This window comes from Nannospalax galili, unplaced genomic scaffold (assembly GCF_000622305.1).
Source record: "Nannospalax galili isolate Female #2095 unplaced genomic scaffold, S.galili_v1.0 scaffold1619, whole genome shotgun sequence".
NCBI lineage: Eukaryota > Metazoa > Chordata > Mammalia > Rodentia > Spalacidae > Nannospalax > Nannospalax galili.
Window position 1 is genome coordinate 198,046 of NW_008342739.1, and position 27,332 is coordinate 225,377.

At 40.1% G+C, this 27,332-nt stretch overlaps 1 protein-coding gene across 5 annotated transcripts in view; it reads left to right on the forward strand.

The window, feature by feature from the left end:
- Scfd1 (sec1 family domain containing 1) overlaps positions 1-27,332 on the forward strand; it is a 91,880-nt gene that overhangs the window by 41,622 nt on the left and 22,926 nt on the right. For 4 of the 5 annotated variants that reach the window (XM_029566291.1, XM_029566293.1, XM_008838796.3 and 1 more), the window contains 9 exons: positions 1,006-1,145; positions 2,784-2,874; positions 3,654-3,727; positions 4,349-4,430; positions 14,638-14,734; positions 18,854-18,924; positions 21,291-21,370; positions 24,933-24,995; positions 26,929-27,004. In XM_029566291.1, coding sequence (XP_029422151.1) covers positions 1,006-1,145; positions 2,784-2,874; positions 3,654-3,727; positions 4,349-4,430; positions 14,638-14,734; positions 18,854-18,924; positions 21,291-21,370; positions 24,933-24,995; positions 26,929-27,004 — 774 coding nt within the window. The remainder of the gene's footprint in view (positions 1-1,005; positions 1,146-2,783; positions 2,875-3,653; positions 3,728-4,348; positions 4,431-14,637; positions 14,735-18,853; positions 18,925-21,290; positions 21,371-24,932; positions 24,996-26,928; positions 27,005-27,332) is intronic. The other variant, XM_017799570.2, reaches the window with a different exon arrangement.

A 27,332-nucleotide genomic window follows, 5' to 3' on the forward strand; every position in this document is an offset into this window, starting at 1 on the left:
TCTCTTTCACAAGTGGGTGCAAGTTTCTAGGTTCACAGTTGAGTTAGTACAGTTATACAATATTGAACTCAGTATAAGCCCTATAAGACATACAATTGAATGAGTTTTTAACCTTTAAAAAAGATCTCCATTTCATTTTAGAATATATTGTTCCTTGCAGAAAGACTCATTGTTTTTGCTACTAACACTGAGATGTTGGCACATGCATCTCTAATGTGTATGTATCTGATTATTACTAATCATAATCGGTTGCACTTTGGATCCTTGGTGCCAGTATATGTCTATAAAGTCATCGGGTAGATTTCAATGGTAATGTTTATCACCTCTACTAATTAGCATGACGTAAATTTCCATGTTTCCTCCTCAAATATACATTTTTTTTAAATGTGATGATTTGTGTGTGTGTGTATCACACAGAACATCCCAAACCATCTTGTTGGACGTATTATACACCCACTTCCCAGATGGCACCCTCCCATAGCCTCCCTCCCCTCACTAGAGCCCTTATACTCTGATATCCCTGCTACTGTCGTGTTGCGAATCCCATTTTTAAAGGAAAAATTATGACTACTGTAAAGAAACATGTACTTTTCTAAAAAAAACTTTAATATGAATTTTCTGCTTATATATTTGAGATTTTAATCACACCTGTTACTTGCTCATAAACAATGAGAAGTACATTTGCATATAGCAAAAGTTTGGAAGGCTCTCTTTTAAACTTTAGATTTGTGTTTTGTTTTAGAAAGGGTAGCAACAGCCAGGCGTGGTGGCGCTCGCCTTTAGTCCCAGCACTCGGGACGCAGAGGCAGGTGGATCTTTGTGAGTTCAAGGCCAGCCTGGTCTACATAGTGTGTTCCAGGCCAGCTGGGCCTACAGAGAGACCCTGTCTCAAAAAAACAAGAAAGGGCAGCAATAGTGTATGTTGATTATTTTCCCTACCATAGGAAATATTATGGCTCTTAAACTCAGAAGTCAGTTATCTAAAGCAAATTTACTATTTCCTAGGATTTCCACTTAAACAGAGTAAATCTGGAAGAATCTGCCGGAGTAGAGAATTCTCCAGCTGGTGCTAGACCAAAGAGGAAAAACAAGAAGTCCTACGATTTAACTCCAGTTGATAAGTTTTGGCAGAAACATAAAGGAAGGTAAATAAGAGAAATACCAGTAATGAAAGCATTTTTCCCTTAAATAGAAGTGAAGTGTCATCTGACCTAGTAAATTTAAGGGAAACATCACAAGAGGTCATGTCGATGAGTGGTAGCTCTAATTAAATCACAGATGGTATCTGTGTGGCTTGATTTCTTCCTGATTCCTATGGTTTGTTAATTGTTTTGTAAGGGGCCCCTTCTCTGCAAAAGTTCGTCCTGTATGGCTGCAGATTACAGTGTTTCTAAACTTTACTGCTGCCTCCATTGACCCTGTCTGTAGAGACCAGCCCTGTTTTTTACTTTTGGTTTGTGACAGAAAACCTTTAGGATAGGGCTCTTCCTTTCTGCTCCACGTTTGCCTTCAAACAAAGCCCATACGATATATATGAGGGGACCTAAGTGAAGTCCAGGGAGTTATTCAAAGTGCCTAAGAAGTAATGGTCGAAAATTATTGTGATTGGACATGTGATTTGTTACACCAATGTTCATAGCCCATATACTGTGCTATCCTTTAAAAGATAGGGCCCTTTAAACTTGGCAGTCAGTAACTGCAGTAAAAATTATCTAGTGGTCATAGCCAGAGAGAAACGATTGTTAAAAGAGAAAAACGTTTCTCTAAGAAATAACATAGTGCTTTGCATTGGTAATTTTGAAGGTGTTGTAGTATTTCAAATATATATAAAGATACAGATTTATCTGTGTCCTTGATATAACTGTTCTTTGGGGCCTCATATTTATTTTTAAAGAGAAATAGGATATAGCCTTAGTTGAACATGTCCAAGGTTTTTGTGTGTTAACACTTAGAACATTAAAAAGGAAAAACCACTGCTTTAGCAAAAACTTTTTCTTGTCAGAGAGCAGTTACTGTTTTTCTCTTTCTGACTTTATACATAGTGGTTTTGGCACCAGTATAATTTATTTTAAATAATATTCTTTACTTTGGAATTTCCTATGTTTTTTCTGCAATGGTGAAATAATACGAAATTACATTTCATTAAGATGCATTATTAAGATAGGGTATAGGTGTTGAAATTAAGAGTGCAGAATTGCAAGATTATTTTCACAGTTACTTGGATATATTTTTTAAATGCTGTCATTATTGTTAAATGAGCCCTCTGACACCTACTGATCTTGATAGGTTTTTAATGTTTAGTATACTATGACTTCTAAGTCCCTTTGATTTTTTTTTCAGTCATATAAATATTTTCTTTTTTGTTCGTACAGTGTATAGTTGAAGAAAAAAATGTGATCTCATTAATGAAAAGACTGGAAGTAAAATTTAAATTTGTTCAGGTTTATAATTATTATGACTTTTTGTTGCTATTATTTTTTGAGACAAGGTCTCCCTGTAGCCCCAACTAGCCTGGAACTCAATATGTAGACCAGGCTAGCCTTGATCTCACAGCGCTCTATCTGCCTCTGCCTCCTGAGTGCTGGGACTAAGGGGTGGGCCACCATTTTAATACTGTATTTATTTATGTTGGATATTTTCTGGCCATGTTATGTATGTAAAATAAATTCAAAACTAGTTAAGAGTGTTTAAAATAATAGTAAATCTTGTATATATTTCAGAAATCACGAGAAAACAATCTTTTGATATCACACTCATGATGACTCTGTACAATGTTGTTTTAGTCCATTCCCGGAAGTTGCAGAATCAGTTCAGCAAGAGCTGGAATCTTACAGGGCACAAGAAGGCGAGGTGAAGCGACTGAAGAGCGTCATGGTGAGGTCCTGCCTGCTCTGCTCTCAAGAACCACAGGGTGGGAAGGACATCTGCACAGACTTTGTTTTTAAATAGTGCTCCTTACCCTCCATAAAAGTTCAGGGCCAGGCTGGGCGTGGTGGCACATGTCTTTAAGCCCAGTACTCGGGAGACAGAGGCAGGTGGATTTCTGTGCGCTCAAGGCCAGCCTGGTCTACATAGCGAGTTCCAGGACAGCTGGGGCTACAGGGAGACCCTGTCTCAAAAAGACTAAAAAAAAAGTTCAAGGCCATTTTTTACTCAAGTTTTTTGTTTTGGAGACAAGAGTCTCACTGTAGCCCAGGCTGGCCTTCGAATCATGGCAGTCCTGCCTCAGCCTTCTGAACGCTGGGATTAGAAGCACGTGCCACCAAACCCCTTTGAAAAGGAATACCTAATATTAAGAAGAAAATACATTTTTTCAGGAGCAAGTTGTGACTCTACCTTTAGAGATGCAGGCTCAGCTCCTCTGTACTTCCCTCTGACCTCAGGTCTCAGTGGCACTGTTTGTCACTGTCACCTGCGGAGGCGTCTGGACTTTCTCGTTTGAGGATGCCAGCCAATCCTTTACTTACTACTTTACCGTTAGAGGTAGTGACTAGAACTTTCCTGGAACTGTCAGAAAGTGTCTGTGCTTCCCTCTCGAAGAATGGTCATGCTAGGCAGCCCACCTTGTTCTTTATCAGTAATCTTTGGATGTGTTGACTTCTATGCTTGTGCCTAGAAATTTTGAAGTTCTGAGAGCCTTTTCTCCTCCCCAGGGACTAGAAGGGGAGGATGAAGGGGCCATCAGTATGCTCTCTGACAACACTGCTAAGCTGACGTCAGCTGTTAGGTAGGTACGCAGCACCTCTTTCTAATGACCAGGTTTATTTTGGAAGTTAAAAATTATTCATATTTTTAATAATAGGAAATGGTAGGTTATAGAGAATTGAAGAACTGAATTGTGCTTTTAACATGCTCAAGCTGATTTCTATTCCTCATAGATACAGCAGAACAGTTGTTTCTTTGAATAGTTACAAATTTCTAGTGTAATTTTACTAGGAAAATATTAATGATAAAGTAGGGCCTGTCATTAATTCATTATTGTTTCTGTTATTTTCTTAAGTGAAGCAGTTTGTCAGTGTTGTGTTTTAGAATTGTATCTAAAACACATTTGCATTCATCTAATTTTATTCTAAACCCTTAAACTTTAGAAGCAGATTGCAAAACAATAGGTACGATATAGAAGCCAGATTATTTTAAATAAGAAACAGTTCGCCAGCATTAAGGTGATGCAAACTCCATGTGTTCAAGCCCGGAGATCTAGTTCAGTTGACAGACGGTCTAACTTGTCCTTTGTCACCAGTTCAGTGTTCTGAGTTTTCTTAGGAAATACCAGGCAGGGGTTTTATTAAGTGTGAGTTATTTTCTTAGAAGATTTTGTGGTTAATTTTCAGTTTTTTGTGACTTGTAGCTCATTGCCAGAACTTCTTGAAAAAAAAAGACTTATTGATCTCCACACCAATGTCGCCACTGCTGTCTTAGAGCACATAAAGGTAATTATAACTTTCCCTTCAGCATGTGACTTACATTATATAGGGTTTCATACTTCGTAAGTCTCTTCAAGTCTTCAAGCCCTCCCTGTGACATTATGAGGTACAATTATTGGGAGCAGCTGCACAGCGTTCATTTCTGCGCGTGAGGAAACTTCAGAATCCAGGAATACCACTACTCAATAGAGTCAGTGTGTGTAGTACTTAGCATGTTGCAGCAGCTCAATACTGTGTCTATGTGTTTTACTCTGTTAATGAACGGTCTTGCATCTAACTGTCAACAGTGCTGATTCTGAAATCCTTTCTGATGATTTCGTTTGTTGATTTAATTTTTGAGATGGTTTCGTAAGATAATCCAGGCTAACTCCAGGTCTAACCCCACGTCATGATCCTCCTGCCTAGTCTTATCCCACCCTTTCTGTTGCCATCGTCATCACAGTCTTGACTCCTCTTGCCCTTCTCTTTGACTAAATGCCAGTGCCTCTGTGTCTGTGTGTCATGTGGGAGCTACAGTGTCATCTGCAGCATAATTGTAGATTCTCTAGTATTCACATTAAAAAGGCAAAGAGGAATAAGTAAGTTATTTTTTTAAGAGTCATTTATTTTTATTGTACATGTATGAGCATTTTTGCCTGCACTTACACATGAGCACCACGTGTGCAGTGCCTACGAGCTGCAAGAAGAGTGCGTGGGACACCCTGGAAGTGCAGGTGCAGATGCTTGGGAATTGCTGTGTAGTGCTGGGAGCAGAACCCCAGTCCTCGGCAGGAGCAGCCAGTGCTCTTAACCACCAAGCATCTCTCCAGCCCCAATTAAAAAAATTTTTTTTATGTGTATGAGTGTATTGCCTGCATGTAGGTAAGTGTGCCCATGTTGTACAATGCCCGCGGAGGACAGAAAGGCTATCAGATCCCCTGGAACTGGAGTAATGGACAGTCATAAGCTGCCATTTGGGTGCTGAGATTCGAATCTGGGTCTTCTGCAAGAACAGCCAGTGTTCTTAACCACTGAGCCGCCTCTCCAGCCCAGTAAAATTTATTTTAATAGTATATTGTAGCCAGGCATGGTGGCGCATGCCTGTAGTCCCCAGCACTTGGGAGGCAGAGGCAGGCGGATCTCTTTGGGTTCCAGGCCAGCCTGGTCTACATAGTGAGTTCCAGGCCAGCTGGGACTACAGGGAGACCCTGTCTCAAAAAGACCAAAAAAAAAAAATAGTATATTGTATATAATCAAACATGTCCACAATATTAGCATTTTAACATACAGACAATTTAAAATATGAAATATTTCATATTCTCTTTTTATATATGAGGTCTGGTAAGTTCATTAAGTATTTTTACAATCATACCACATGTCTGTTCATATCAGCCTTGAACTATTGCTCTTCCTGTCTTCCCCTCCCAAATGTGGGGATGATGCACCACCATACCCAGCTTAGAAATCCTTTTCAGTATATCACTGTCTAGAATATGTACTAATTGCATCACTTCATTTATATGACTCGGTTCTGAACTTTATGGTTTTAGATGATTGATTAGCATTAAAGCCCCTACTGTCTCTCGTTAGAACTGACTTTGAAGCAAATAGCCTCACCATTATTGTCCTAGTTCTTCCTTCACTTTCGCAGTCACTACAGCGAGCTTGCTCAGTGAGTCCTTCAGTAGTCACTGTTACTAGTTCTCAGGACGTGTGGCTAAAATCTGATGGCAAGCTGCCCATACTCAAAGACCTGATGAGTGTTATTTCCTACTTTTTGCGAGGATAGTTGCTTCTTGTCAGAAGTGCGCAAGTATCTTGTTTTATTTTTTAAGAGAAGGGACTTAAACATTTTATTTTTTAATTTATGTGTATGAGTGTTTTGTCTACATGTATGTAAGTGCATGCATGTCATGCAGTACCCAGGAAGCTCAGAAGAAAGTGTCGAATTCCCCCGGAACTGGAGTTACAGACAGTTGTCACCTGCCATGTGGGTGCTGAGAATTGAACCCAGGTCTTCTTGAAGAGCAGTCAGTGAGTGCTCTCAACCACTGAGCCATCTCTCCAGCCCCCTGATATTACTGATATTTTTATGTATATAGAAGTAAAAACATAATTGTGAGGATTGCAAGTAATTCTGCTAATGTCTTTACTTACTTAGGTTACACCTCTGTTAAATGGAAAAAAAAACAAAACCCTGTTTCAGTGTTTGCCTGAGGTAGTTGTCTCGAGACCTGAAGAGACAGCATGCTGTATAAAATCAGATGAAATCAGATGCTTAGCTTACAAGACTAGGTATAAAGACTATAAATCTAATACAGGAAGTTAACTGCTCTAAGTAATAAAATAAAGATTCTAGCGTACATGTCAAAGCATGATTATGTAAGTAAAACTCTACAGTCCGTTCAAAGAGCGTGTTTTGAGTGCACAGTGGATGTTAGACACACGCTGGCTGTCAACGTGAAAGCAGACAAACTCTGGGAAGTTGTGACAGTTGTTGATAGTCCTATGAGTGATTTGAACTTAGGCTATTCTCTGGTTTTTCTCTGGCCTGTGCTTTCGTTTGCTTCCTATTAAAAGTTTATTAATTCTTACATATTAACTTTCTGTCGTCTCACAGCTGTAAACTCAGGAAAGTGCCAAGCTCCACTCCTGTTCCCAAACTAGGTTGCATGAGCCCAAATAACTAATTATGGCACCTGTGGAAAGTGCAGGCTCCTCTTCATTAAGCTCTACAAATGTTCTCCTTCCACAAATCTTTGTCAATATGCTCTTCAATAGTAGGTCAGGGGCCTGGAGAGATGGCTCAGCAGTTAAGAACACTGGCTATTCTTGTAGAAGACCCGGGTTCAAATCCCGGAACCCACATGGCAGCTAACAACTGTCTGTAACTCCAGTTCCAGGGGATCCATTGCCTTCTTCTGTCTTCCACAGGCATTGCATGATACAGTTGTACTTACATACATGCAGGCAGTACACACATAGCACATAAAAGTAATATTTTTTTAAAATAGTCGGTCAGAGATTAGAGATTTCAGTATGAAAAAATTTTGATTAACCTCATATACTCATTCAACAATGTTTATTGGGTATATGAGTCACATTTCTGTTGCTGTGCTAAAACACCATGACCAAGGGAACTTATAAAAGGAAGAGTTTATTTAGCTTAGAGTTCCAAAGGGGCAAAACCCGTCATGGTGGGGAGGCGTGGTGGCAGAGGTGGCTGGAGCAGGAGCAGAAGCTAAGCTCTCTGACTTCAAGCAGACACAGGAAGGGGAGTGTGACTGAAGTCAAGCAAAGCTTAAGAACTCTCTAAACCTCCTCCTGCTGGCATGCTTCCTCCAGCAAGGCTACAGCTTCTAAGACTCCAAAACAGTACCACCACCTGGGGACAAAATGCTCAAATACTTGGAGCCTAAGGGGCAGCTTCTCCTTCAAACCACACATTGAGTGACTGTTGTGTCATGCCCTGGAGATACTGTCGTCAGCAACACAGACGTCACAAGACGTCACGGACAAGAACAGCAAACAGACAGGACAGGCAGTGAGGATAGCTGAAAGGCCAGTCCTGGAGTTCAGGGCTTCAAGAGACCAGCCAGCATTTGTAAGACCAGATTCTGGAGGCCCTAGAAGCAGCCAGTTAGTGGAAACAGAGTCCTTGGTGTGCTTAAGGACCTAGAAGACAGTGCTTTACCGAGGGAGGACACGGTGCTGGAGGCAAGAATTCCTTCACAATTGAGTCACTGGATTTGTGATTCAGATGGAGAGCAAACTGGGGTGTTTGAGAATTTGAGTTCTGCAAATAAAAATTATAAGCTAAAGCTGTCTGAATAAAAACACTACTTTATAAAGTACAATTTACATGTAAAATTTCTTATGCAGATCACTTTACACTAATGATTAGGTAAGTTTTTCATAGTTGGTTTAACCTCATAAAGGCCATCTGTCCAAGTTAGTTTAATATGCCACAGTGCCTGACTGAAACAATTCTGCTTGAAAGACCCTGTGGTCTTCTGAAGGTGTTTTTAGGGCTGTTAATGCTCTAGCTGGAGCCAGGAGCATTTTGTGCTAGAAATTAATGGGTCATCCAAAATATTGAGAGATTTTATGCAAAAGTTGCACATTTTAAAATCATTGTTTTGGGGGCTAGACAGATGGCTCAGCAGTCTAGAGCACTGGTTGCTCTTGCAGAGGACCCAGGTTCAATTCCCAGCACCCACATAGCAGCTATGAACCATCTTAACTCCAGCTCCAGGGGAATCTGAAGCCCTCTTCTGACCTCTACGGCATCGCATGACATGGCTGCACTCACTTACATGCAGGCAGTACACTGAGACACAGAAAATAAAAATAATAAATAAAAATATTAAAAAATAAAATCATTGTTTTGCTGTATCCCAACCACACACCCTTTTACTAGCAGGGTCAGTTTAATGAGACTGCTGTAGAGGGCATTTGCTCCGCAGGAGAATAACGTCATGTCATCCATGGCAACGGCTGCCCTGGCCCTGCCTGCTTATTCCAGGAAACACGCTTAGTTTTGTTTTTATCACAGAGTTAAAGATCCACATTGGTTTTAAATAGTTACACGTTTTACAATTGTGTTGAATAACTCACATATGTACAAGTTACCCTGACATAACAAATAATGTTATTATAGAAAAATTTAAATATTTCCTGACAAAAGTCCTATTTTAATGTTGACCATCTTTTATATATTCCTAACCAGTAAATACTTTAAAAAATTTATCATTTTTATGTTTTTATGTGTATGAGTTATTGTCTGCATGTGTATAAGTGTACCCATGTCATGCAATGCCTGTGGAGGTCAGAAGAAGGTGTCGGAGCCCCTGGAACTGGAGTAATAGCCTGTTGTTAGCTGCCATGGGTGCTGGGAATTGAACCTGGGTCCTGTGCAAAAGCAGTCAGTGATCTTAACCTCTGAGCCAGCTCTCCCGCCCCAGTAAATACTTATTAGCAAGAATATTTTGCCATTTATGCAGCGTTCTCAGAGCATTTCTCTCAATATTTACCTTGTTTGCTAGGCTATATATTCTGGGGAGGGGAGCATTTAAACTATAGCCGCTTCATATACTCTGTTAGATCATTTACAGATACAAAGAAAGTGATCTCTTTTTAGAAATGCTGGCAATCATAACCGATGCTTAATGGAAAGTTAAAAAGCACTCCAGCTTGCTAGAGATTGGGCAGATCCTCTCACTTAAGTTTATTGATAGTCTAAGGATTTTAGTGGTTCTTGTAGTTAACGATCAAATAAAGAATAATTGTTGAGTGCTCCTATCTGAGTGCTTTCCAGAGGTAGCTGGCACAGAATAAAATATTAAGCCATGTGGAGCAATGCTTGGTTGTTCCTGAATCCTCATTTTATGGATTTGTTTTTTTGTGTGTGAGAGAAAAGGAGAGGGCCTTAAATAGATCTAAGACACCATGAGCCTGGAGGTGGTACTGCGCACCTCCAGTCCTAGCACCCAGCACTCGGTGCGCATGAGGCTCACAAGCCTGGACTAAAGAACTAGACCCAGTCTCCAAAAGAAAAAAAATACCATCCAGTAAGTGGGCAAGATCTGTACTCTGAGTATACAGTGGTTTGCCCTTACTGCTTCCTAGCTAGAGCTCTTTCTCATGAAGACTGATGGTATCCCCTTTGGTCTAACTACTTTATTCTTAGAGAAAGATGGATAAGCTTTCAAAACAAAGCAGAAACTCTTCTAACCTAATCTCTGCTTAGTCATCACACAGAATTAGCCAATGCCCATTTCCCTATAAAATACAGTAGCAACATTGTTGGTGTGCTGAAGGTGTACATCTTTGTTAGGCTCTTTCCTGTATCACAGGTTGGACGTTTTGCTCACCAGGGAGTCCTTTCTTTCTTATTCCAGCCTATATCTGTCTATTGTAAAAAGAAAACTAAAACAACTAAGTTGTGCATCTTAGGCAGACATAGCAAAGAGCACTTAAATATTGTTTGATCCAGTTGTGGGGGAAATTTTTTACTATAAAATATTTTAAATTACTATGTAGTATTCAGATTATTTTGCAATGTCTATAAATAGTTTTGGTATGCCTCCAAGAAACCAAACCTGAAAACCACAGTTAATTCCTGGTAGGTGTACTTTATGTAAGAAAAAATAAATTTCAATCTGTGCAAAGGAAAGGTCTTTGACGTACATCAGTCATTGACAGAATTATACATTGTAGGTGTTAAATTAAAAGATAGTCTTTATAATGTGTAAGTGCAGCACAGATCCTGTATCATTATTATTGTCGTTCTTTACATTAACTGACTTCACCTGTCACTGTTGCACTTAATCACATGGAGGTAGGTCTTTTATTGCACTACAAATCAGAACTTTTCTATGGTGTGAGAACCTGAGTTTAATTCAAAAAAACTATAAAAAAATATTTTAAGCCATGTGTGGTGGTACATACTTGTAATCCCAACAGGTGGATCCCTAGGGTTCTCCAGAATTCTGTAGGAATGGTTAGCTCTTTGCTAATCCCTTTTGAAATAAACATAAGATTGGATTAGAAGTAATTTAAATTACAAAATTAAAATAAAAAATAGAAAATAGTAGGGAACCTTAATTGTCGCATTAAAGCATTTGATTACTTCATGTGTTTAATCATCCTTGTTTTGATGTTTTGTTTTAATTCATTATTATTGTTATTCTTTGTGTATGCGCCTATATTGTGTGTGTGCCTATGACATGTTTCCGGTCATGCATGTGCCACAGCATGCATGTGGAGGTCAGAGGACAGTTTTCGGTGGTCAGACCTCATCTTCCGCCTTGTTAACACAGGTTTTCCCGTTTTTGCTGCGTAGCTCTGTGTATCAGGCATTCCTTCTGTCTCTGCTTCCCATCTCACTGGGAGGAGCTCGGGTTACAGATGTGAGCCAGCACATCCAGCTTTTATTTTGGCATGAATTTCAGAGATTCAATTGAGCCATCTTACCTTTATTTTGTTTTTGTGGCAGAGTCATTATGTAGCCCAGGCTAGCATCCAGGTCAACAATCCTGCTCTCATCCTCCTGAATACTGGGATTACTGGTATGTGTCATCATGCCTGGCAATCATTTTTAAATGTCCAGTCACCTTGGTGTTTTTATATCAATGAATGCTTTAATTTGAAATGAAAATTAATAGTTACCTAGTCAATTAAGTTTCATAAAATAAGTATACTGTTAAGCCTGGTATGGTGGTGCAGGCCTCTAATCCCAGCACTCAGGAAGCAGAGGCAGGTGGATCTCTGTGAGTTCGAAGCCAGCTGGTCTACATAGCGAGTTCCAGGCCTGCTGTAGCTATAGAGAGACCCTTTTCTAAAAAATTAATTAATTAAGTACCACTATTAAATATTTTCCCAGTTTTATTGAAGAATTTAAAAATAAAAGTCATAAATTCAAGATATAAAACATTGGTTTGGTTTGGTTTGGTTTGGTTTTTTTGGTCTTTCTGAGACAGGGTCTCCCTGTAGCCCCAGCTGTCCTGGAACTCACTATGTAGACCAGGCTTGCCTTGAACTCACAGATAATCTGCCTGCCTCTGCCTCCCGAGCGCTGGGATTAAAGGCGTACATCACCACGCCTGGCTAAAACATTGTTTTAATGAACATATACGTGATAAAAGAAAATTAAATTCATTAATACATATCACTGTTGCTTTTTCAGGTGTTTTTTGTTTTTTATTTTGTCTTTTAAAGTGTGTGGGAGAGGGCATGGGAGCTCATGCCATGGGGCTCCTGTGGAAAAGGAGAACTTCTGGGAGTTGGTTCTCTTCTGTGCTGTTGAGACAGGTGCGGCAGGCTCCAGGCCAGCTGTACAAGCTTCCAGGTGATTTTTGTCTGTCTCCCATCTAGCAGTTGGAGTACAGAGGTTATAGATGTGTGCCACTGCATCTAGCTTTTTTTATGTGGGTTCCAGGGTTGACTTGAGGTCGTTAGGCTTAAGCAACAAGAGCTTTTACCCACTGGCCTCAAACTTGTTACATTGCTAAGGCTGGCTTGAGCTTCTGCCTCCACTGCCCAGGTGCTGAAATTATAGGAATGCACTATGGTGCCTGGCTCATGTTTTTTTGTTGTTTTGTTGTTGATTTTGGCTTTTGGGGTATGAGTGTGTGTGTGTAGATAAAATCTACTCTTAACAAATTTCAGTTGTACAATGCTTTTGTAATAGCCACATTCTATATGATAGTTCTCTAGAAACTTTCACTCTGTTTCCATTAAGTTCAAATTTCATGTAAGTGAGAGCATGTTGTTTGTCTACCTGTGTGTGGTTTATTTAGCATAATAGTCTCCAGTTTCAGCCATTAACTATAGCTCTAATACACCTTATGTGTTCATGGTACATGTAAGGCTGCATGCTCCTAAAGCTGAGTATGTTTTTAAGCACTTGCAAAATCGTCTTCTATATATTCTTTTTTGTTTGTATTGTTGTATATAATAAACATGAAGAAATAAGAAGAGAACGTACTCAAAGACAGAAAAATTTTAAGATTTTGCAGATAATTTAGTAGATGTAGCGCTTTTATTGTCTGTTTCATAGAAGAAGATTTGATTGACTGATTGATTGATTGATTAATTGATTGATTGATTGATTTCAGTCATTCATTCATTCATTGGGGATGTGTGTGTATGTAGTGTGTGTGTAGTGTGTGTGTATCTAGTGTGTGGTGTGTAGTGTGTGCACGTAGTGTGTGTGTGTGTGGTATGTAGTGTGTATGTGGTGTGTAATGTGTGTATGTAGTGTGTGTGTATGTAGTGTGTGTGTTGATTGATTGATTGATTGATTGATTGATTTCAGTCATTCATTCATTCATTGGGGATGTGTGTGTATGTAGTGTGTGTGTAGTGTGTGTGTATCTAGTGTGTGGTGTGTAGTGTGTGCACGTAGTGTGTGTGTGTGTGGTATGTAGTGTGTATGTGGTGTGTAATGTGTGTATGTAGTGTGTGTGTATGTAGTGTGTGTGTGTGTGTGTGTGTGTGTGGTATGTACACACACACATACCACAGTGCACATGTGAAGATCTGAGGACAGCTGGTAAAAATCTGTTCCCTCCTTCAAGGAGCTCAAACTCAGGTCATCGGGCTTGGTGCAGTCACCTTTACCCACTGAGCCACTCACCGGCCCCATTTTTATTTTTTGACTTTGCAAATACTTCATCTCTTCAAAACTGTGGCCTCGAGTACTACCGCACAGGAGTGTGTCAGAAGGACCCTGTTGCTCATACATGAAATCCGTTCTTGGTCTACTGTTGACATGCCTCCCCTCTGTTGTGTGTGTCCTCAGATCACTTTAAAAAGACATGAAATAAGACAGGGACTTGTTGGGAAGAATACTGAAAATAACATAATTAGGGTAACTTCTGTCCAGCTAAGGTGAACTATATGGATCTACACACTAAAAAAAAGCCCAGAATGACCACCTGTTAATTTGCTTAGTATACAATATGATTTGTGTTCGAGTTCTCAGTTAATACAGTGACAGGAAAGTATATGGGTTTTTTTATTTTTACTAATTTAAGCCACGTGAAGTCAATCTGGTAAGTTCAGGTAGGGTAAACAAAAATGCCGATCTAAGGTTTTTTATATTAAATATATGATCAAAAAGAAAAAACTTTAAATTCTACTACTAAATGAACATTTTTTTTACCGTTTTATTGTACTTTTTAATTTTATGTTGAGCATATTGCCAGCATGTATGTGAGTGCAGCCATGTCATGCAATGTCCAAGGAAGTTAGAGAGGGCGTTGGGGCTCCTGGAACTGGCATTATGGATGGTTCGTAGCTGCCATGTGTGTGGTGGGAATTGAACCCAGGTCCTCTGCAAGAGCAATCAGTGCTCTTAACCGCTGAGCCATCTCTCCAGCCCTGAACATTTGTTTTTAAAATTGGTCATAAAAAATAGAAATTTATGGGGCTGGAGAGATGTCTCAGCAGTTAAGAACACTGGTTGTTCTTGCAGAAGACCCAGGTTTGAATCCCAGCACCCATATGGCAGCTAACAGCTGCCCGTAACTCCAGTTCCAGGGGATTTGACAGTGTCTTCTGTCCCCCGCGGGCTTTGCATGACACAGGTGCACTTACATACATGTAGGCAATACATGCAAACACATAAAATAATAATAAATAAAATATTTTTAAAAATAGATATCTATAAGCAAGAGACACAGTATGTTTTATTATTCTGTGTATTCCTGTTACTGTTGTTCTTAAACAGGCGAGAAAACTGGATGTATATTTTGAATATGAAGAAAAAATAATGAGTAAGACCACCCTGGACAAATCCCTTCTGGACATCATAGCAGACCCTGACGGTATGTGCCAGAGTTGAGGTTACTATTCACAAGTTGTGAATCTAGCATTTCAGTTTTGGCAAAATTTAAGTAGAATTACTGTTTTGGGGTTTTTTTTTTTGGTTTTTTTTTTTTGTCAATTAGTTCTAATACATGATAATTAAGTGAGCTATTTTCTATTGAAAAATTTTCAACATAGCAGCTTTAAAAACAGAAAATGATTTCTGTCTAATTCTTTGAACTTTTCTTTGGTAGTGTTTTAAAGCACTTCATATTCATTTCTTTAATGTGATTTATATGACAGTTTCTGCTCTTTCCATGAAGATTGGCGTGAATAACCTTGAAAACAAGTTAACTCCAAGTTTTCTACTTTCTTTGGTTTATCCTAGAGAATATCATGAAAAACATATCAAAACTGAGTTCTGTTTTATATGTTAGAAAATTCACTTTTTTCTTAAGACTGGACCACTTGGGAGATTGGCCAGTCACCCTCATGCCTGGCCCGCACTTATCTTCTCTGGGTATCTTTCTAATTGTAATAAACAGGCTGCCGACGCAAACACAGAAAATTCAGTTTTTAGGAGAGTCTGGGATGATGATTGCTCACTGGGTGAAGTGCTTGCCATGCCAGCTCTATGACCTGAGTTCAGATCCCCAGCACCCACATTTTTTTTTAAAAAAAGCTGAACTCTACAGCATCTGCCTGTACTCCCAGTTATTGGGAGGCAGAGACAAGAGGATCCCTGGGCTTGCCAGTTGACAGGGCCTGGGAGCAGTAATAGCCCGTTGTAAAGAATCCAGCTAATAAATGCCACTAGGACCCATCCCAGAAGTGGCTGATTACAGGCTGGAGGAGGGAAAGTACAACCTTAGTCTGAATATTTGTTACATCAGAAAACAAAACAAAAATGTACTGAAGCATGTCAAAAGGACCCAGAAGTCAGTGTAAAGAGTCTCAAAATCATGACCGTTCAACCATCATGGTAAATAAATAATAATAAATAACAGGTTAAAGCCCACAGGATGAATAGGGAGCCCTGTTTCCGTAGACAGGACAGGTGAAAGCGTATGGGGCATTCACACACTTTCAGAGTGCCCCGGCTGTTGAGAGGACTGCTCCTTACTGTGACAGACGCTTGAGAGAATTTAAAAGGAGGGAAAGTGTGTCTCTGCTCTGGGTTTCAGAGGATTCAGGCCTCTGAGGTGAGGTTGAATGCCGTGACGTGGAGCATGTAGTAGAGCAAAGCTGTTCGCTTGCTTCATGTGACAGGAAGTACGATGGGGAGCATGTCCATCTTTACCTAGAATGTCAGAGTGACGTGCTTCCTCCAGTTAGACTCCTCCTCCTCATCTCTTCTCATGATGTCATCATATGATCACTCCATAAAGGGTCAGGTGGAGTCAAGCTTTTAGGAACCATTCACTTCCCACAAACCTCTCAGCTGTCAGCCTGGGTCCCTATACACAAGTCTGTCAGGTACATTTCATATTCAAACTGTAATGCCTACCTATAAAATATTTGTTAATTATAAAGGGAGAGATAGTAACTTTACAGCAGAGAACCATGGCAGATACCTTATTAGATAATCTCAGTTAAATGATGGTAATGAAACACACCAAAATGTGATTCAGTGCAGAGAATGCAGCATTACTTCTGTGCTGTTGCTGCTAAAATGGGTCATCTGAACCTACTCATGAGGAACTGTGAGACAGAACTTAATTGTGCAATGTGTGACCACAAGGTGGCCTTGAAAATTATCAAGAATGGGCAAGTAAAGGACCATGAGGAGCAGACTGATTTCCTCCATGGATCATTATTTTGCAGTTATATTGGGAAATGTCTGACGCTTGAGTGTGATGGTGCAGAGTCAGCGTCTTATTCTCAGAAGAAAAATGCTCTCTAAACTATACCTAAAACTTTCCTCTTAAACATCAGATTACTGAGTGAGAAAACTGATTTGGAAATAGAGCTGTTTGGGGAAAGATTTAAATCTAAAAAGAAGCTCCAGGCTGTGGATTATGTTAAGAAGAAAAGATTGTTATTTTCAGTTTAGTATCTCTGTGGTTTACATCACTATGATCAGAATGCTATTTAACTTTTATTTATTTTTATTTTTATTTTTATGTATATGAGTGTTTTGGCTGCCTGTATGTAAGCACTTGTGTGTACAATGCCCACAGAGGCCAGAAGAGGGCATGAGGTCCCCTGGAACTATAGTTAGGGATGTCTTTTAGCCACTATATGAGTGCTGGGAACCAAAACCAGACTGAACACCCAGTGCTCTTAACCAGCCCCAAATTCCTTATCAGTCACCTCTATAACCTCAGCAAGAGGTGCTAGGGCATTTATTAACATAGTAACTACAGTAACACAGGTTTCCTGTGAATTACAGCATCAGTTCCTTCTTTAAAGGATCGGAGCCTACTATTAAACAGTGTTATTCTAGATGCTGAGGATGTTAAAAGTAACAGTAGAGACTCGGGCCCCTAAAACTGAGAAGGTTATCTTCATAGTTATGGTCCCAAGTTGATTTTTTTTTTCAGTCCCCATTTCTTCATAGCTGTAGTCAGAGAAAGTGTGCTTGGAGCAGGGTCACTAGAAATAGAACTGTCTGGCTGGAGCATCAAAAGGGAAAGTCAAGGGAAGGTACCAGGGAGATTGCAGGAAGAAAGGAGTTCAGGCAGGCAGCCCTCCTGTAAGGTTTGGGGCTCACTCATGAGCTGTGTGTGCACAGATCTGATCCTAAACAGTATTCCAAAGACTGGGAGACGAAGGACAGATTCTTTCCCAGATGTCCTCTGTGTGGTGGGTCACATCCCAGGAGCACTGCAGGAGGTTTTGGAAAGGTAGAAGTATAGCATACAGAGACGGGTAGGAATATTAGTCTGTCCGCAAGCTAGTTGCTCATCTAAAACAGCAGCAGTGTTCCAGGGTTTACACAGTACCTCCACTCTCATCGCCTCATGGTTATAATACTTAGCTGTGAGCCCAAGAACTGGAGAAAACCTGTTACTGATCTTTTTACCTTTCATATTCAGAGAATAAAGGTAAACTGAGGAGGAGTGTCTGGATTCTAAATCACAGGAAGCTCAGTGGTTTCTCAGTCCATCTTTTTTAAAAATCTAGTTTTTGGTTGTTATTGAAGTGGTGAGCTTTTGTCTTTTGTTTATTTACTTGGGTGCTTGGTTGATTTTTGAGATAGAGTCTCACTGTATAGCTCACCCTGCTCTAGAGCTTACTATGTAGTCCAAGCTGGCCTTGAACTTGGAACCCTCCTGTCTCTGTCTTCAGTGCTGGGATTACAGGCATGTGCCATCATGAGACCAGTTCTTTTAACTCTGTGATGAAACACATGCAACAGTAATGAGTCTTCACATCTTGGCATACACTTTCAGTGAGAGTCAGTAGTGTTATTTAAGACCAGGGCTGTATCACTTTTCCACCAACGTGCACCCTGTAGAAGCAGGAGAATGATTGAGTTTCTCTAGAAAATTCGGGCGTAGTTATAGGCGTAGTTTTAGGCGTAGTGGACTCCTGGTGAAAAACACCCACTGCAGCGAGAAACTGCTTTGAAAGTTTAGTTTTGCCTTAAAATTTGAGGGAAAGTAAAGTTTTCACAAACCTTGTGGTAAAATAATATTCTTCAGAGAGAACAGGCAGGTTTAGGGCTCAGTTCAGGAAAGAGGACTTTTGGCTCAGCAAGGGTTCATTTAAGCAGCAAGTCTCATAACCCAGTACCTAGGCGATGACGATGCTGACTTCTAGGACAGTCCCGTACAGGCCAGGTGTCCTGTGCAACAATTGCCAGCTTTCCTTGCCATCCCCATTTTATATATATATAAAATGTATCCTCCCCTCACTCTTTTTACTGTATACCTAAAGATAAATCTTCATAGCATTATAGACAGTTTGGAAGATAGGAGAGAGATGTTTCTATAAGCACTCCACTCATTCCCGTGCCTGTTTTATGTGGTACCTTGTAGTTTTATTACTGATTACCTCAACTCAGTTGAATCAAGAATTTTATCTTGTTTTGTCACATTTATATGACTTGAATGTTAAGGTACTTGTAAGTATAGACTGTAATGCATAATACCAGTCACAGTTAAGATCTTTCTTTTTCACCTTTCCCTGTGTAGCAGGAACTCCAGAAGACAAAATGAGGCTGTTTCTTATCTACTACATAAGCACGCAGCAAGCGCCGTCTGAGGTACGTGCTCTCTGCCATTAGTAGGAGGAAGGGGGATGCTTATTTGCCGAGTTACCAGTTAGAATTTCTAAAATAGAAGTAGAGTCCTTAAATATATGGTATTTTGTTTTTGTTTGTTTGTTTGTTTGTTTTAAAGAAAAACAATTTGTTATGGTTGATTCTATTTACTGCAGAGTTTTATACCAATATTTTTGTTAGCAGAGAACTATCCACTCAGGAAATGCCTTACAACTTTTAAGTTGTTGAAATATGTGACCAAAATTCTTATTTCTAGAATATATTGGTTCTAAACTAGATTAACCAGGTTTGCTAAGGTTTTCAAAAGACTGGTCTTATATTTTAAGTGACTTAATGGAAACACCCTACAATGGCTGTTCTGTAAAGAAAAGCAGTGATTTGGGTGTCAGGCCTCTTCCTGGGCTGGAGACCCTTGGTGCTCGTTCTTACGTTAACAGTGTAGTTTGCTGAACAAGCAGCGGTTACAAGATGCCATCTAGAAATAATCTTTGGTAGCAGTTTTTGTTGTTGTTATGTTTGATAAGTTGTAAGGCTTCCGTTGGCCAAAGTCTTTAGCATGTTAAAGCAGCATGCTAAACCCAGTATTCACATTAAACCATTTTACTTTGCTGTAGGAATGCATCCATCTCAACTTTTCTTCTGATTAATTCAGAAAAAAAAAATGTGATTTTCTCTCTAGAAGTAGCTTGCTCATCAATGGAAGTTTACCTGTTTCTTACTCTAATATCCTATTTGTATTTTCTTAAGAATATATTATTTTACTTAATCCTAGCACTCAGGAGCCAAAAGAAGGTAGATCTCTGTTAGATTGAGGTCAGCCTGGTCTACATACTGAGTTCCAGGTCATCTGAGACTACAGGGAGACCCTGTCTCAAAAACAAAAGTATATATTCTTTTAAAACTTTTTATTCCCTTAGTTATACTACCTTATTTTTAATAAGGATTTTCATAAACTTTATTGATCATTAAGAGATTTAGATCAAATTATAACTATTAATATCAACTTACTAGCCCCCAAAAATCTAAAGAAGTTAAACTCTCTGGTTGATGGTGAGCTTGAAAGTTTCTCCCTTGATAGGCCTGAGGAGATGGCCTGGTCAGTAAAGTGTTTACCATGCAAGCGTGAGGATCTGAATTTGATCCCTAGGAACGATGTTTTTTAAAAAGCTGGGTGTGGGGCTGGAGAGATTCAGTGGTTAAGAACACTGGTTGTTCTTGCAGAAGACCCAGGTTCAAATTCCAGCACTCACATGGCAGCTAACAACTGTCCGTAACTCCAGTTCCAGGGGATCCGACAGCCTCTTCTGTCCTCCGCGGGCATTGCATGACACAGGTGCACTTACCTACACACAGGCATAGCACTCATACCTGCTCTTGCAGAAGACTAGGGTTCAATTCCCAGCACCCACATGGCAACTAACAACTGTGTAACTCCAGTTCCAGGGGATCCGACAGCCTCTTCTGTCCTCCGCGGGCATTGCATGACACAGGTGCACTTACCTACACACAGGCATAGCACTCATACACATAAAATTAAAATAATAAATAAAATATTAAAAAAAAAGCTGGGTGTGTACCTTGTAATCCCAACACTGGTATGTGGAGGCAGGAGGATGCCTGGGGCATGCTGGCTGCCAGCCTAACTGAATTGATGAGCTCCAGGTTCAGTGAGATGCCCTGCCTCAAAAATAAGGTGGAGAGCCATTGAGGAAGGCACACACTGTCCATCTGGACTCCACACTCATGTGCACACACATACATCCATGCCTACAACACATGGTCACGTTCACAGAAGTTTTCACTTTGTTTTTGTTGTCATCACTCTGATGCTAGCCTCCTTTAATTTAAGCACAAATTCAGTGAGGCTTCTCATTAGGAGATTAAAAAAATAATAATAGTAAGGACAAGAGGAAAAAACAGTTTTTAAAAACCCAGGACAACTGTTGTTCAGCAAATGAACCTGAGCCCATGGAGTGAAAGTGAGGGGAACTGAGTCTGCATTTTCTCTCAGTCTATGTCTCTCTGCTGCTGCTTCTGGTGCTGAATGTTTTTGCTCGGGCTGAATCATTCACTGAGGGCTTGTCTCTGAGAACGGCAGCCTATTTTAGCAGCAGAAACGGGATGACAAAGACGATGTCGTTCATAGGTGTGGAGCTGCCTCGGGAGCTCCATTACGAGGGTTTCTGCCTCAGATACTTGGCTAGTCAGTTCAGATGCAGCTGCTCTCCACTGCGGTGCCCAGAATTAAACTCATGCCTTTGTTTTTAGAGCTTGTTAATCAAATGACAACAAACTCAGTCTTCTATGAAAGTATAATTTTTTATCGTGTAGTTCTTTTCTTATTTCAGGCTGATTTGGAGCAATATAAAAAAGCTTTAACAGATGCAGGATGCAACCTTAATCCTTTACAGTATATCAAACAGTGGAAGTAAGTTTTAGTTTCTTTTTTGATTCCTTCTGTTTACGGTAGCGTCAAATTCAGATTTGGTTCCCAAGAAAATGGGAATGCTGGTAAGAAGGTGGTGGAGTTTTCTAGCCAGGGGCACAGCATTCTTTTCTGGAAAATTAACACTCCTTAAAGTAGTGATTCCTCCCCACCCCAGACAAGCTTTGTGTTTACTTTATGGATAAATTGATAGTCAGAAACTGAAAACTTTTGGATTGAATGTCTCAAGCATTAAAAAGAACTTTTAGCTCCACTAGTAACTAAAACAATACTGAATTTAGAAAACATTGTGCCAAGGAAATGGCTGGATTAATTGGTGCATTCCAGTCTGCTATGAGGAATATGATTAGAATGGTATCAAAGGCTTTGAAAAGGAGCTTTAAACTTGTACTATTTTTAAGAATTTATCCAAAGAAGTAATTTCAGTTATAGAATCTTAGACATGAAAACCAGTCCAAATGTCCAGCTAGCAGAAAAGTAGGTAAGTAATGATGGTACTTCATCTGGTCTGGTGATGCACACCTATAATCCCAGTGCTTGGGAGGCTGAGGTGGGAGGACATAGGTGCAGAGCTAGACGGCACGTAGCTAGATGCTAGGCCCTGTCCATCTGTCTGCCCTTCCTAAAATCATAGCATTTTCATAAGTAGAATCCAATTGGATAACTGAAAGTCTTGTTAAAGAAGGCTTAAAGACATTGGGAAATATTCATATTATTTTGTTAGGAGGGGAAAAAATTGTTTGCAACACTGTTCATTAGTTAGGTAAATACTGTCAGCCCTCCATATCCTTCAGGTCTGCACCCGTAGACTGAAATATTCTGGAAAATATTCTGCTGAACCTGTATGGACTTTTTCCCCTAGCATTATTCTCTAATAAACAGTACAGTATAACAGTGATATATGTAGCCTTTATGTTGTATTAAGCATTGTAAAAAACCTAGAGATGATTTAAATTATACAAGAGGACATACAGAGGTTATGCAAATACTACACATTTTATATAAGGTACTTGGACACTCATATCTTCATATGGAGGATCACGAAACCAAACGCCATGAGTGCCAGAGATGTTGTTTCCTAATCGGTACATGAGGAGCAGGACCTGCGCTGCCATTGAATTTACATGTGTTGAAAAAAAAGCTAACAAGTAAAAGTATAATATTAATACATGCTGATGACACAACGAAAAAGACAAGTGATAAGCTCTTTGCCAAGGGCTAGATTTGCTTAGACGATCAGGTAAAACTCTAGGTAGGTAACATTTGCACCCAAACTCAGATGGCAGTTTTTCCAGGATGCTCCATCTGCACGTATCCATGTATGAGTGCACACATATATACATTTAATTGTGTAACTAGAGCAACATACACCTGAGTGTAACTCCACGTGGCGGATTTGTTTTTCTTCCTTGCTTTTCCTGTAACAGATCTGCCCTTGAAATGTTTGTTGAGTCAGTTTTATGACCACAAGATTGACTGTGCATCTTAATCTCAGTGGAGGATGTGCACAGCTAACGAAGCGCACCCAGCTGTTAACAGGTCACCCAGTGGTGTTGGGCTGCTCTCTTACCCACGGTTTTCTCACATTCCTTCTGTTTTGCTCTGTTCTTGTAATGAAACAGCACATACAGACCTTTGTTTTAAAAGAAACTACTTAAACTTCCTTTCCACTTTTTCGGTAGGTAGACCAACATAGTTGCCTGTGGCAATAGGTCCTTGTTCTTCTTAGGTTGATGTGTGTGGAATTCATTAATCAATGTGTGGAGTAATTGTGGGAAAGACAACCTAGGCGTTGTTCCATGTAGTCAAAAATATATACTTTCTCATTTGTGACATTCGTTTTTTCAAAGTGTAAAAGCCGTATTAGTTCAATGAAAATAATTTTAGGAAATTCATAAAGGTAAAGAAAGTTTGACCAGTGAGATGGCTCAGCAGATGGTGATTGGCATGCGGCCTAGCAGCCTGGGTTCAGTCCCTGAAACTCCAGGAAAGTGAAGGAGAAAACAGACTCCACAGTTACCCTCTGACTTCCACATATGCGCCATAGTATGTGTATATAGTAAGCATGCGTGCATGCTTGCGTGCACACAGAACAGTAAATTTTTTAAAAGGAGACTTTTACTTGTCCTATGTAATTGTAGTACATACCTATAATCCCAGCACTCATAAGACTGAGGCAGGTCTCGGTACATGGCCAGCCTGGGCTACGTAACCTCACTGCACGTACTTTTTAGCTGAGAAATCAATTTTATAGGTATTTCTTTTTTCTAGTTTCCAATATTACACCAATTTGTCGTTGTCTCTTTGGTTTTGGGGTGTGTGTGTGTGTTTCTTTTCTTTTTTGAGACAGTTTCTCACTATGTAGTCCTGGCCTGGAACTCACTATCTAGACCACACTGGCCTTGAATTCACAGAGACCCAACTGCCTCTGCCTTCTGAGTGCTGAGATTCAAAGTCTGCAGCCCCGCGCCTGGCCTCGCATTGACTTTGGTTTTCCTCTCCTGACACTGTTAGACATTGTCAAGACTGAGGCTGAATGTTTTTAGCATTTCAACTACCTTTTTTTTTTCATTCTCCTAAAATTTTCTTTAGGTCTTCCCTCCCCCTTCTTTTCATGCATTTGAAATAGCCAAGAATCACCATGAAAGGACATTGGCTGACAAAATGTGGTCTACTAAAGATGTGGTCCAGGGCAGAACGACAAAATGGCACTGACTTTGCTGCTTGGTGTTGTGGCTTACATGTGGTGTCCACACCTGGATGAGCAGACTTCAGATCCTAACAGATATAGTTGATTACCTCAGAGTACTGAGAAGCTTCTGAGAGCATACTTCTGAATTATGTAGAGAAATGTGAAAGCATTCTTGCATGAAAATATTTTTGGAAACATACCTAAGTGCTATCTTTCTCCCCAACCTTTAAAAATCTAATAGTTTGAAGAGATTTAAACACTTAGAAAAGTTGGAAATACACAACCATGTCCAGTTACATTTAAAATTGTGCCGTTTGTAACAGAACCAAGTGAACTGAAAGAGTGTTAAGAGAGTGGCTTTGAGTGGAGGGAGTGTGTGTGTGATCTCTGCTTCCTTGTAAGAAGATAGTATTCCACACCCCCAAGGACAGCCTGAGCAAAGGCATGCGTCAGGGGCAAGGGGCTCCTGGGGGACGGGACTGTGGGTATGCAGAACAATGAAACGGAGCTTGATCATGTGATTGATCTCTTAAGTCACAAGACTACCTCGGTTCTTGTTAATGACCAGCTAGGAAAAGAAAAGGGAAAAAAAAAAATCCCTGGCATTTGGGGTATATTTGTGGTTTTTGTTTTTGCAGTGCTAGTGATGGGACCCTGGGCCTTGCACCTGCTGGGCAAATGCTCTACGAGGAATCTCCATGCTTTGATACTAACTGTAGAGTAAAAATACTCGAAAAATTATTAATCGAAGAATGTCTGCATAAGAGAAGTTAATCAATAGGTCTTTTAATACCACGCTACCAAATATAACTGTAATAGTTTGCTTGTAAGTATAACCTACTTATTTTACAGGGCTTTTGCCAAGATGGCCTCAACTCCTGCGAGCTATGGTAACACCACCACTAAACCAATGGGGTAAGTAGTTAACAATGGTGACTGAACCTTTGTAGTCCAAACATTTAAACTTTCATTACCTGACACCTTCCAGAACATTTCATTTTGAAACAGAATAAATACAATGTGCTTCTGGCTTCCTTAGATGGCTTTAATTCTCCTTTTAAAATGAAAGGGAATATCTTTTTAAAAAATATTTATTATTTTTATTTTGTGTGTATGAGTGTATTGCCTGCCTGTATGTAAGTGCACCTGTGTCGTGCAATGCTGCGGAGGTCAGAAGAGAGTATCAGATCCCCTGGAACTGGAGTTAAGATGTTTGCTAGCTTCCATGCAGGTCCTGGGAACCAAACCCAGGTCTTCTGAACGAGCAGTCAGTGCTCTTAACTGCTGAGCCATCTCTCTAGCCCAAAAAGGGAGTATCTTTTACACGGTGTAAGCCTGGTTTCATGTGCTTCTTTGTTCTTAAGACATTTTTCATTTTTAGAAACTATGTGGTTATCACTATTGATTGCCATAATGTGGACTTTTGAGGTGAGGCACCAAGACCTAATCATAAGACAAATGCAGGCCCAGTACAGATGGTAACAGGAAGTCCCCTGGACAGGGGATGACTCTTCCCTCCAGAGACTTAGAGAATTTGTGTGATTTTCAGATTTGCTGAGAAAAGCAATTCTGGCAACTGTTTTCTGTATCATGCAGATTTCAATTCCTAATTTATTTTTTAAGGCTGGAGTAAAAGTGTGAAACCCAGAGGAAAAGAAATCTATCCTAGTACCACAGTGAGCGATTCCTTTCAATGGAGCAGCTTTCCAAAATAAAAGCCCCTAGCCCAAAACAGGACCGTCTAACTCCTAGGCACAGTGACTCATCTGGCCTCACCTCAGAGGGTGCTATCAAGACCCTCCCACAGTCCTCGTAGTTGCCTGGCCCAAGGATTGACTCTCGAGCTGTGCAGTCCATCAGAGGTTACTTCTCTTATCTGCGCTGATGAAGGCTTGACATCCCGTCCACCTCTTCATTTCAGAGGGCAGTAAGGATAAGAAAAGAGAAAGGAAATTTCCTAAAGCCTTGGGTTTTGTACTTAAAGGATATTAGTAAAATGTGTTGTAAGAAAATCCTGGCTGATTTTGAAGGCTGCCCCTAGCTTTCTAATATGATGTAGAATTAACTATACTCTGCTTCAAAGCATTCTTCAATCCTGTGTATGAGACTGGAGTGTAAATCTGAACCCAGCATTGCAAATCCTGGTTGGCATTATTTTTGTGTTTCTTAAAAGTTCAAATAGTGGGGCTGGAGAGATGGCTCAGTGGCGAAAACACTTAGTGCACTTACAGAGGACCTGGGTTCGGTTCCCAGCACCTACGTGGCTGCTCACAACCTGATCCAACGCCTTCTTCCGGGCCACGGGCACTACTTGCACATGATGCACGTAGTTACAGGCAGACGGTCCTATACACAAAATAATCATTTTTAAAATTGAGATGGTAAGCCTTCTTCAGAGCTGGGGCGGCACTTACAGTTTATCTGCTTCACATTTTTACACAATAGGTTTTCTGTATGTGGCGAGGAGACGGTGTACACTGCAGAGCTGGTCCAGCTGCTGTGGTACAGCAAGCACAGCACACCCGACCTGCTCATGATGCTTGCAGGCAGTGTGTTTTATGTGTGAAGGAGCTCTTAAGCAAAGTCTGAACTACCAACTTTCATTTTATTGTTTTTGCAACAAACAATCAGAAATGCAAGTGATTCTCAATTTATAATTTGCCAAAAACTGTATGTAAGGCTAAGAAATTAAGATGTTTATTTTTAATGATTATTTTGTTGGTATTTTATTGTCAAATAAAATTGCAGCAGAGATACTCTGCTAAGTGAAAACAAAAGCCGCTCTCCCAGGCAGTTACTACCCTGCATGTACTTACTGTGGTCCTCCTTGTCTTTTGACCCTCTCCAGTCTCTTATCACGAGTCATGAACACAGGATCGCAGTTTGTGATGGAAGGTGTGAAGAACTTGGTCCTGAAACAGCAAGTAAGTATACTTGTCAGAACACCCGCTGCTCACTGACTGTAGATGCTAGAGAAACTTCTGGGTTTATTCGAGGACCACGGTTAGAATTAAGCAGTCCTTTGGTGGCATGTGGAGGAGTGTGAGACTGTCTTCCTGTGTGTACTTCAGAACTCTGTGCTTCCTGCTTATTTTCAGTAAGATTTGCTCAATTGGACTTGACTGACGGTTTGATTTTTCTTTACTGTCAGGTTTGTAAGACCTTTAGCATAATGAATGAACTGCTGCGCAATGTCATTTGTTTTAGCATGTACTAGGGATGGTATAGTAAGTTCATAGACATGCTATGTAT